Below are 11536 nucleotides of genomic sequence, written 5' to 3'. Positions count from 1 at the left end.
AGGCAACTTGCACTTCAACAATGTCGGCAAAGGATTGAGAGTCTCCTATAGACTATCCCCAGTTGCTTTCAGCCTCCAGCTTAGCTAACCTAGGATATGCCTACCATTTTTTACTCCAATTGTATTTTCGCATGCTTATATTTGTATTTACTTTACTGCAAAGCATTGTAATTAGTAAAATATTTTGTAAACATTTTAATTTTGAATATCCTTTTCTAAGAAATGGACAAACAAGGTTAAATGTTTATATTTTCTAAATATCCCAAGATGGCAAAAATCTGAGACATATCGAATGAAACATTTGATGATAACAAAACTTAGGTTGACTCCCATGTTACTTTTGATGATAACAAAACTAAATTGATTTAAAAATTAGCAAACCAAGTATTTCAGATACTTCACCTTCAAGAGTCAATGCATCTCAATGTCTAAAGCTTCAAAATGATCAAGCCCACACAATACCTCAAACATCATTGAAAGACGTCTCTTGAAGAAGTACCCCCAAGGAAGAAGACAAAGAGAAGACTAGAGTTCAAATGTAAAAGGTAAATATCCAAACTTAGTTACAATGTAAGAGAGTATTCCTAAACACTCTTCTTTAAGTACAATTGTGATATTGGAGCTTTAGGTCATAAATTGCATTTAGACATGTTTAGGAGCATCATAAGCATCAATTAAAACATGTAAGACTAGAGTTCATGCTTTAAAAGTTAATATAGTTGAATTGACACTAGAATGATCGATCAACGTCTGTCAATGATCAATTATCTAGAATTGTGTAGGCCAGAAATATAAAGCATGATCGATCATCCAGAACATGGCCATTTCATGCTATAAAGCATGATCTATCATCCTATTTGGATTGATCGATTAATTCTTCTCAGACAAACAAATTTTACATGGAATGCGATCATCCCATTTGATTGATCAATCAGACAATCATGTCAGTAAGGGACATAAAGTAGGATCAATCATAGAAAATGTACTAATCAATCATACTTGTATTGCACAACCAAATGAAATTATAATTAATCGATCATCCCCTAGTCAATGATCGATCAACTTAATTTATTGGGACTAACGGTAATATATTGATCAATAAATCCATCGATCAATAAGTCATTGTATAACAAAAAGTAACTGTTATGATCGATTGATCGATCAATCACTTTATAATGATAGATCAATCAAAATACTGATTTTTTCAAACGAGAAAAAACTGCTAGTTTGAGTTGGAGAAGTTATAAATACCCCCACCAAATTGTGTATTAAGAAGTTAATGAGCATTTATTGGCAAATACTTCAAGCCTTTACTCTCAATCTTACAAAATCTCTCAAAAGTGCTTTAAAGTGAAAGAGTGAGCCTTAATCTTTTGTCTCCTATGGTGTGTGCATATTTTGATTTACATTGAGATTGCTTTATGCATGATTTTTTATTATATGCACTAACTTTAATTTAATATTCTCAATTATCCCTCCTCTTGAGAATCCACTTGGGCTAAGAGGGTATATCATCTCGTGTAACTACCATGAAATTCTGAAATATCTTACACAATATGTAACACATTTTGGTGGGATCCTCGTACGTGTTGGGATATTATGTTCTTTGAAATAATGTCATTCGCCAGAAATTCCTCTCAATGCCACTCTAGTTATGTTATTTTTATGGTGATATTTTTTGTACTCAGAAGTACTATGTGTTAGATAGTTTCCTTTGATGGTAGTGATGGCAGTTACAACCACTTGTTAATTGATGAAAAAAACGAGTTTAAGTAAATGATTTGGTCTAACAGAGGGCTAGGGAGTTTCTAGGGTGTTTCCATAAATGAGCCTTTGAATAGACAAGTCATCCTGATCATCTCTCGAAATTGATTGTCATGACATGAGGTATGTTTTCCGTTTGTGTTTATGAATTTTATTATGTTTTAGAAGTTCATGTAAAGCTTTCACTCTGAATCTGGTTTTTTTCAGGTTACATTCTAGATTTTTCACAAAAAAAGAAAAAGAAAAAAAAAAAAAGAGGTGCGAATACATGTCTAAATCACGGTACCTTAATTAAGTCTGGTTATTTTCACATAGATATCCTATCCAAAGGAATTTCGGCCAGACTGCTAATACAACAGCCTCAGAGTGGATCGCCACTCGGTTGTTATCTCCGAGCGTCTACCGAAGTTCAGCGGATCCCATCTCCCCGTTGCTTTCTGTAAGATGCTCGGCAACCATCTTCGCAATTAGCTCAAGCGCAGCGGTGGTGACAAGTGAAGATTTAGAGGCGTTTTGGTCGTCAATTTCATAGTCAACGGTCGATCGGATGATGGATGAGCCACCTTCTTTCTCCACGATCTCCAAAGTAGCACGATATGAGGTAAAACCCAGATCGAGATACCCACCTTCTATCACGTCTGCCACCTTCACTCTCTTCTCGTTGTCGACCACTAAGAACTTCTCCTTGTATTTGGCATATCTAGGCGTTGCTGAGAAATTATTGACGAAGCGTATCAGTACAGAAAAGATACTTGAAACGAATCACAAAGAATTACAGATACATGGTTGACTTACCGTTGGGTAAACCGAGGGTAAGAACGGTGCCGACTCCTCCATCACCGTCTATCTCTAATTTCTCGATGAGATTGGGAAGCTTCTGAACGACGAGTTTGGCCAGCTGAAGTGTGCCGTAGATTTCCCATACCTTGCTCGCAGGTTGGCCAACCTCTTGTTCGTGCGAGACCTGACCGTGCATCTTCTTCCCCTTTTCCGGTTTTTCTCTTCTTCTGTTCCTTCCTGTTTTAAAGTCCACGTTCCCGGTATAAGACAAGGAATTCGGACCCTTCGAAGCTCTCACCTCCTGGCAGGCATCGGAGGTTTCGTAAAAGTAGAAAAATGCTCGATGACCATGTTTGTCTTCATCTGTTGATTATGAAAAGACGACCTTTCATTTTCTTTTTTCTTGTTTTTAAAATCTCCAACCTGGTTCAAGTTCACCGAATAGAGTCTAGTTTAAATTTGATAATGATAAATTAATGAATAAAAATGTTAACTTTTAAGTAAATTTTATTATATAAACTGTGCCAGTAGGCTGATCCAATAATAAAAACTATTTGGTCTGCAACATGTGAAACAATTATTTCAGTCAATGATCAGAAGATTGATATAGATGTTGATATAGCCATTGTTCACGATGGGACGCATGAAATGACATTTTGTATTGGATCAACCCTCCCCCTATAAACTTATAAAATCAATTAACAAAATAAGACAATAGCCTAACTATTGTTGGGAGAGTTACTGGAGCATCACTACTTGTAAAACTTCAGCCAGTAACTTGCAATTTTTAGAATCAAGCCTAAACTTAAAATCTTTTTTATGAAACATGATTTTCCAACTAGATTTCAACTAGACAGACCACAAGGATAAGATTTCTTATTGAAGTTTACTCTAAACGTAATATGTAATTCAAGAGAGCTGATCTAATACGAAAAATCATTTGGTGCAATCAAATGGTTATTTCTGTAGTTCGATCAATGGTTATATCAATGGTCTGCATGTTTCACACTAAATAGTTTTTTTTGTATCGGATCAGCAAAAAAACAAAAAAGCTGGAGAAATACGCCAATCTGGGTACCAAACTCGATTTCTGAAAAGAAAAACAAATTTCAAAATGTGAGTCTGTGATAGAATCTGGGAAAGAGTGAGCAGCAGCAGGCCTTACAACAATCTCTCTTCATTTTTCGAGTTTAATTGCAGAACAGTTTGTAATTTATCTATATATTAACTATAGCAACGAGATCGAGAGAAAATTGAACTTTGCCAACATTGCAACTCCTACTCTTGCTCCCTTTAGACTAGGTCTAAGCAAACGTAAATTGAGAAAATATCAGGAGAAAAAACAAAATCATCAAGCTCAAAGATAAAAGGAAAACATGAAAATCAAGATGACAGAGAGTCAAAGATAGGAATATAGGATTACTTTAATGAATTTCGAAAGCATATATGAAATTCATAAACCAAAATCGTACCTCCTGACATGGCGTCAACTTTCGGTGAATAGAGCTTCTCGGTTATTGTCTCCGGTGAACAAAATGTCTCGTCTATCACAGAGGCTCATCAATGACAACGTTCAAGCATACCTCTACGAGATCAAACCCCCTTTTATACATCCTATCCATCAAAGGAGACCACCAAATTGACCGGAAACCGTAAGGGTGTAACCAGCAACGACCATCAATGGAAAAAAATCTGACACATGGGTTACTTAAGTGACAAATCGTGAACCCTCTTACAAGGAAATCAGAGACCAGAGTTGAAAAACAAATGTGTCGAGGGGGATCTATGCTATCTGCTATCCCGAAATACTATCCCGAAATATGGATAAGAAATCCAGCGATGGTGGCAGCCGCGAAAATTGTAGTGAGCAAGGCCAACACTGAGAGCAACATGAAGATGAAGGAAAGGCAGCGAAAGGGGAGTATGAAGCAATGTTCACCGAAGGAGGAGAAGGAGCGAATGAAGCCTGCGAGCCATCACGGCTAGGATCCAGGCGGGTACATCGGCACGGAAACTACAACCTTTGCATCTGCATCGGCATCAACAATGTTAGGGGAGGCACAAGCTAAATTGGCTCTCAAACCATACAAACAAGGTGCAATTCAGTTTTTATTGCCAAAGTCGATATTTTCCAACCTCATGAACCGACTTGTGAGCATATATTTTTTTATGAAAATACTATTTACTCTAATGGCTCTCATCAATTTTCTCTTCAGGGTGGTCAGTGCACATTTGGTTCAACTTTAAGTTTAAATTCAAATTCAACTGAATGATCTAATTTAACTTCAAGTTCAAGTTGGGTGTTAGTGTGGATGAGTTAAGTGCACTAGAAAACAGTTTTTAGTGTTAATATCCCAAAATGAAAAATATAACCAAAACAAGAGAATGAGTAACTTGTAATAATATACTTAAATGAAACATATATATTTAAATACCAAATTAACCAAAACAAACATGATTACTATACTAATAAGTAATTTAACTCAAAGTTAAAATTTATTAATATGCTAATTAATTATCAGGTGGTTCTGTTCTTGAAGTATTAGGATTTATTGGTAAAACAACGAAAGAATTATACACCCATTGTAGACACTTCATTAATTGCAGTAACTCCCCAACTCAAAATGTGGTCCATGCACATCAAAACTTCCCACTCAAAATTCATCGTTATCATCATCATCATCTCTTGAGCCTCAAAAACTTCTAATGACGGTTGAAACCACCCCAAGAACTAGAAATAGTGCAAAAAAACCAAATCCTCCACCGACTCCGACGTCGACGCTTGGCCCTGGCAGGAAGAATGAGAAGGGAGACCAGCCCATCTGCTGTAGAACGGCGACCCAAATCCATACCCTCCAACCAAGGGCGGCGCTACAAGTGGATTTATGTAAATATTTGTTTTGCAGATTTTGGCATGTCATCCCAAGGTTAGAAGAATCATCCCTAGTTTTTATTGGGAACAGTTCAATCGTCAATCTGATATACAAATTCCAGTAAATTCCCAACTTCTTGGGCATAAAAAATCTGTAGCCTCCCAACCAATTGTTAAGCAAATTGGTTCAGACCGGATAACTATGTTTCCTCGGTCACATAGGTAACAAATGAGATGATTGAGGCGGCAACAACAACACACCCACATCCAAGAGAGAGAGGGAGGTCAATAAGGGGACAGCAGCAAGAGAGAGAAGGGAGAAGGAGGCTCGAGAAGTTCGCGAGAGGCAGTGTCCCGACAACTAACTGGATGAATCAGGATTTTGGCTGGAATCCTGATTCATTCAGCCGCTTAAGCCTTGGGCAACATCAACTGAATTACATGCTTCATTCACTTGAAGTCGGCAGAGGTGCACCACTAATGACTTCAAGTGAATGAAGCATGTAATCACATAAACTTCAAGTTCATGTTTACTACCCCTACACCCCCCCCCCCCCCCCCCCCCCCCCCCCCCCCCCCTTAGTTGGTTGGGGTATAGTTGCTCTTATTTACCCCAAACCTCAAAGACGATCGATCGTTCGTTCAACCTTTTTTGGGTTTCTCAACATATGTTATTGTTTGCCAATAAAATAAGCACTATTGATGGAGGTGTTTGCTATTTTTTTTAGGTTTGTTAAGCTTACTATCATACATTAGTATGATTCACTGCAAAGTCTTGAACTCCTTTCTAATAGCATTGAACTGTACTAAGTTCATCATAATTTCTCTTCATTTATTTTTATTATTTATTCTTTTTTAATTTTTAAATATAGGTTGGAGCTTGAACCTGGCTCAAGCTCGAACTCAAATTCAGTTTAACTTTTTGGGCTTGAGCTCGATTCCAATTTTAAGCTCGAGTTCGAAGTATTCAGATCAAGCCATGCTCAAACATATGCAAGTCCTAGTTTATCGGGTCGATGCCACCCCTAATTGCCGCCTTAGCCCACGAGGCAAGTTGGGTCCTCCTCCTTAAAGATACAACTTTCCCTTCCATATATCTTAGGTGAGGCCATTTCATCAAATAGTTTTATAGGGAAGACCTTGTTAATGTTGGCTCAAGTGGCATCATATAGAGGGTGTTGAATTGAGGTTAATAACAGATTTTAATCCTTTTAGTGTATGTAAATAAAATAATTAAGTAATTTAAAGAACAAACACAACTACAATGGAATACAGATTTTTCATTGTCGGTGTTCCCTTATAACAATCACCGTCCAAAAACTCTTGCTTAGGAAAATTCTACTAATCTAGTCCCTATTAGAACACTACAAAGAGATTCTAAATTGATGGTTCTAGAATGCTTACCTTATTGTTCAATTTATGGAAAAGAGAAAAACTTCATTGACTTAATATAATCAAAATACATGGATCCCTATTTATAATAGAGGAAAGTAGTAGAGTCCAATTACAATTAAACTACCCTTGTCCCAATTACACCCAAACTCTAATGCTTAAGATAAGTCCTAGCATAATTAAATAACTCAACATAAAAAGAAGACTAATATAACTAAAATAAGACTCTCCTATGAGACTACCTTTGTGAGACTCTTGAAAGACTCCACCATATTAATTCTAACTCTGTGAGACTGCTTATTGTGATAGTCATGTAAGAGGCTTTTATATCTTCTCTTCAACACCCCTTCAAGATGGAGTTTATAACTTCAGCTTGCAATGAAAAAGATTCTTAAATTTTCTTTGCTACAAAATATTCTTCTTAGATGCAAAAACTTCATCTTTTGTGCTCCCATTTCTTGAATATTTTTGTCACATTAAAATTACCACAACATATGGAATAAAATACCTCTGTCTTGTATTTCATCTTCTACTTCTCTCCCTCACTCTAGGAGGTAATGATAGTGATCCCAACTTGAACCAAATAACATAGTTGTTGTAATAAGCTCCTCCATCACGGTATCCCAAGTATAAGTACAATACCAGGTACAAACTCTCAAAGGGTAGAAATGGGCGATAAAACATATGTCGAAACCAAACTCAAAGGATTTCGTACTTGTCATTTGACGGCGATAAAAGACCCACGGATACATATTAAAAGTCTCAATGGACTTAAAACAGCCATATAAATAAAAAGGGAGCAACCAAAACAATGCTTTTAAAATGGTTGGCCAATAAGGGTAAGTGAGAGTAAAAAAAAGGATGGTAGGAGAAAGACTACCAAAGGGTAGGGTAAAGAGGAAGATAAGATGTTGAGGTGACCATGTACTTTATTTTTGTAAGAAATTCAAATTCCGCATCAGACATACCAATGCCGACAATAGGTAGTAAATAATGAACCCAAGGCAAACAACCGAGGAGTTCTACTTCAGAAATAATGCCTCAATCAAATAGACACCATAGCACTAGCAGAAATGGGCCAGTGCCCAATTAATATGCACCACATGTGCAATTGTGTAGTAGCGGATAACCAGTAAATAATAGAAGTCCTTAAGGGTAATAAGAACACATGAAATAGTCTGCAACTAGTCCATCAGTAAATAAGGAAGTTGTACCAAATAGTATGTTGGAATCAAGTAATAATCCAAGATAATAATCCAGCCGGAGATAGAGAACCGATTCGAACCAAGTCAAATAGTAGACTAATATAATAGAGTTGCAGAAGAAATCTGTATAGAACTCGGGACCTGAACACGTATAATTGAGGCAGAAAATAAGTGGGATGAGTCAGGTTGAACTAGACCGAGTTAACTCGGTAGACTGGTGCGGCAGCAATAAGATCGGGTCAGCAAAACCATTGTTGGTTGAACTCGGGCAGGTGCGGTCTGAGACTCGGGCAGAACCAACACTGATTTAATTTTACCTAACTTAGGAAAAATTAAATCGACAGTCGTCTTCTTCTCCTACACGGAACAAAATGAGAGAGCAGCTTCTAGCAATGACAACCACGCCAAGAAACTTTCCGAGAGAACCTCAATAGAACGGAATGGCAGAGGACTTTCCAAAAACCAGTAGAGGAGTTATCTTTCGGATTAACAATAGTAATATCCCAAAGAAGCAATAGCGAAATAACAACAGAAACTAGAGGGCGACTTTAGGTCAGAAATAGAAACCTCTCCTCCCAGCGAGTAGAAGCAGAAACACAACTAAGTCATCTTCCTCTGAAGTTGGCGATGAACTTGGTATGGAAAGGCCCACGAATAACTTCTTGAAATTAGCAGTTAACCAATAATAGTAATGGCGAATAATTTTTCCAAAATAAGAAACATCTCCGGAATCTAATGCCAGCAAATAGACAACCCGACGAAGGAAGAGTTTCTGAATTATCTGTTATAATATTTCTGAAGATAGCAAAAAAATTCCAAAGAGGCGGCATTGGCAGTGATACGAATTTGCAGAGAATTGGGAGTTTCAATAATGATCCGACAGAGCGTAAGATGACAACAATAAACCAGAGTTGGCAGTAAGAGGAGTTTTTGGAAACTCAGTAGTAAGATCAAGATCAAGTTTCTGGAACAGAGTTTCTTCCTCAATGGTGCTTCCGAACAGAGCGATGAACCTCTCTTCTTTATGGGGGAAATAATTCAGCAAGACAATCAACAACTTTTGTTAGCGATGAACCAAAAACTCCCGGAAATAGAATAGTGAGGCAATAGTAAACAAAATAGAGAAGAAGATGATTCTCATAATAAAACTCCGTCAATATATAATATGCAATATTAAAAGCTTAGTATTGAGGTGAAAACGTAAAGCAAACAATGGGTATAGGGACTGCAAGAAAAAAAAAAGATAGATACGAACCTAAACTGCTACAGATAATAAATCAGAAAAGGATCACATTATCTCTGTGGGTTGACCAAGTCAACTCATAGATCTTGCTCTGATACCATGATGAATTTATGGAAAAGATAAAAAATCCATTGACTTAATGTAATCACAATACAAGAACCCCTATTTATAATAGAGGAAAGTAGTAGAGTCCAATTATAATTAAACTATCTTTGTTCCAATTACACCCAAACTCTAAAACTTAAAGATAAATCTTAGCATAATTAAATAACTCAACATAAATAGAAGATTAACATAACTAAAACACCTTCAAACTGAGACTCTCCTGTGAGACCACCTTTTGTGAGACTCTTGTAAGATTCCACCATATTAATTCTAGCTCTGTGAGATTGCTTGCTATGAGAGTCATGTAAGAGGCTTTCATATCTTCTCTTCAACACTTATATAATTAAAGGTTCTAGAGCAGACTCTCAAATAAAATAAAAAAGACAAAAAGGTGAGCAGAAACTTACATATTTTCCTCTTAGAGAAATAGTGTTCTCCTGATGAAACAAATTTCCAAACTTTGAACACGAGTAATTGAATGATTTTGGAGCTTCCACTAGGATGAGAAATTTGTATACAACTGAAAAAGTTGCAAGGAATTTGGAAAAGAAAAGCCCAAGACATCTCTCTTTCCAAACCAACTCTCAAAATAACTTTTCTCAAATTTGGAAAGGATTTGCAAGTAAAGAAGGCCTTGTAAATTGCAATCGATGCTCAAAGAAAAGCCCCAAACCCTTATTTATAGGTTTTCTATGCCCAACTAGCCATTGCAGAACATAAGAGAAGAGTAAACATTTTCTGTATTTGGGTTGATAGATAATGCTTATTGCATTGATTAGTCAATCAACATGATGTTATTTTTTTATTTTTTTAGTCTAATCAATCAATCATACTTATTGTATGATCAATTAATTGACTCTAACGACTTTATTTTTTAAAATTTCTTAGCATGTTCATCGATCACTCCTATGGGCATGTAGATTGTGCTTTATAAATTTTTCTTGTAGTATTCTGCTTGATTGATCACTCAATGTGGGTTAATTGATCATATATTTTAAACTTCGACTTCTACATTTTTGGTTGATTGATCATTCATACAAAAGGTTGATCGATCATACCTTGCGTGGGAAGCTTTGTTGCTCTCTAATTGATCGATCATACATGTATCCATGATCGATCATTGAGTCTGGTAATGTTTCATAATGAAATTTTAAGCATGAAAAGGCTAAAAATATATTTTCTCAAATATTTAAATTATGATTTGAAACATGGTTTTAGAAAAACATGATGTATAAAGCTCCAAGCCGTGCTCTTACTAAAGTGTTGGACTTTGGTTGACTATTCTTTTACAATACTAAAGTTCTTGAATGTTTGACTTTTGACTTTTGACTTAAACTCTAGTCATTAAAATCTTTAAGTTTGTGCTTGAGGTCTTCTTGTGTTGATTTTGTCGATTTTTTCTCATAGACCTTGAACCATGTCTCTTGAATGTAAGTACATTTTTGTTTCCTAAAAGGTTTGATATTCCATTAGTTTACTAATGTAAGGTTTGCTATCATCAAACTTAAAGTAAGGGTACACCTGAATCAACAATCTCCCTATTTTTATAATAATAAAATTTAAAATTTGAAAATGAAAAGCTCCCCCTTAATTTAAGTATGTTGAGTTAAATTGGTTTGTTTTATTGTCCCTTAATATGTTTATCAACTTTTTTTTTTAATTTTCTCCCTCTTATGCATGTTGAACATTTTCCCATTTTCTGTCGTACATAAAAAAGATACAACAAATAGACAAAAACCGTAATTTCATTTAATTCTAATTTCAGTACAAAATGTGATATAAGAACACATAAAGCAACAAAAAAATAAAAAAGCTATAAATGGATGTCAACCTAAGTCAACGCTAAGGAGCTAAGGAGTGGGTGTGACACTAGGAAGGTTGGTGACGAGTTTTCCTCCTCGAGACGGCACTAAAAAAAATGATTTCTCTCAATGACAAATTCATCAAGGAAAGGTGACTTGTTTGCCACTAAAAATATTCTAGGTGAAAATTTCTATGGAGAAATTTTATCGATAATAACTCACTAGTAATAGATATATAAAAAAAATCCACTAGAAAATTACATTTCTCAATGAAACATTCTACTAGCACAATTTTTAAAAATTATTTTTCAACAAAAATACACCAAAAAGTATTTTAAAAATTTTAAATATTATTTCTCAACACAATACACCA

At 35.7% G+C, this 11536-nt stretch overlaps 1 protein-coding gene across 1 annotated transcript; it reads right to left on the bottom strand.

Moving 5' to 3' along the window:
* Positions 1–2163: 2163 nt before the first annotated feature.
* Positions 2164–2740, bottom strand: LOC137947724 (norbelladine synthase-like). The gene is made up of 2 exons (XM_068793495.1): positions 2560–2740; positions 2164–2474 (listed from the first exon to the last, which is right to left on the bottom strand). The coding sequence occupies exons 1-2, from the start codon at positions 2738–2740 to the stop codon at positions 2164–2166; spliced, it is 492 nt and encodes a 163-aa protein (XP_068649596.1).
* Between the last annotated feature and the right edge of the window lie 8796 nt (positions 2741–11536).

Source organism: Aristolochia californica, unplaced genomic scaffold (assembly GCF_029961685.1).
Source record: "Aristolochia californica isolate CCGP_79_NKW_82.1479 unplaced genomic scaffold, dmAriCali1.0.hap1 SCAF_13, whole genome shotgun sequence".
In the NCBI taxonomy this organism is placed as follows: domain Eukaryota; kingdom Viridiplantae; phylum Streptophyta; class Magnoliopsida; order Piperales; family Aristolochiaceae; genus Aristolochia; species Aristolochia californica.
The sequence above is the reverse complement of the archived record's forward strand: the minus strand, read 5'-3'. Positions and strand labels throughout refer to the sequence as shown.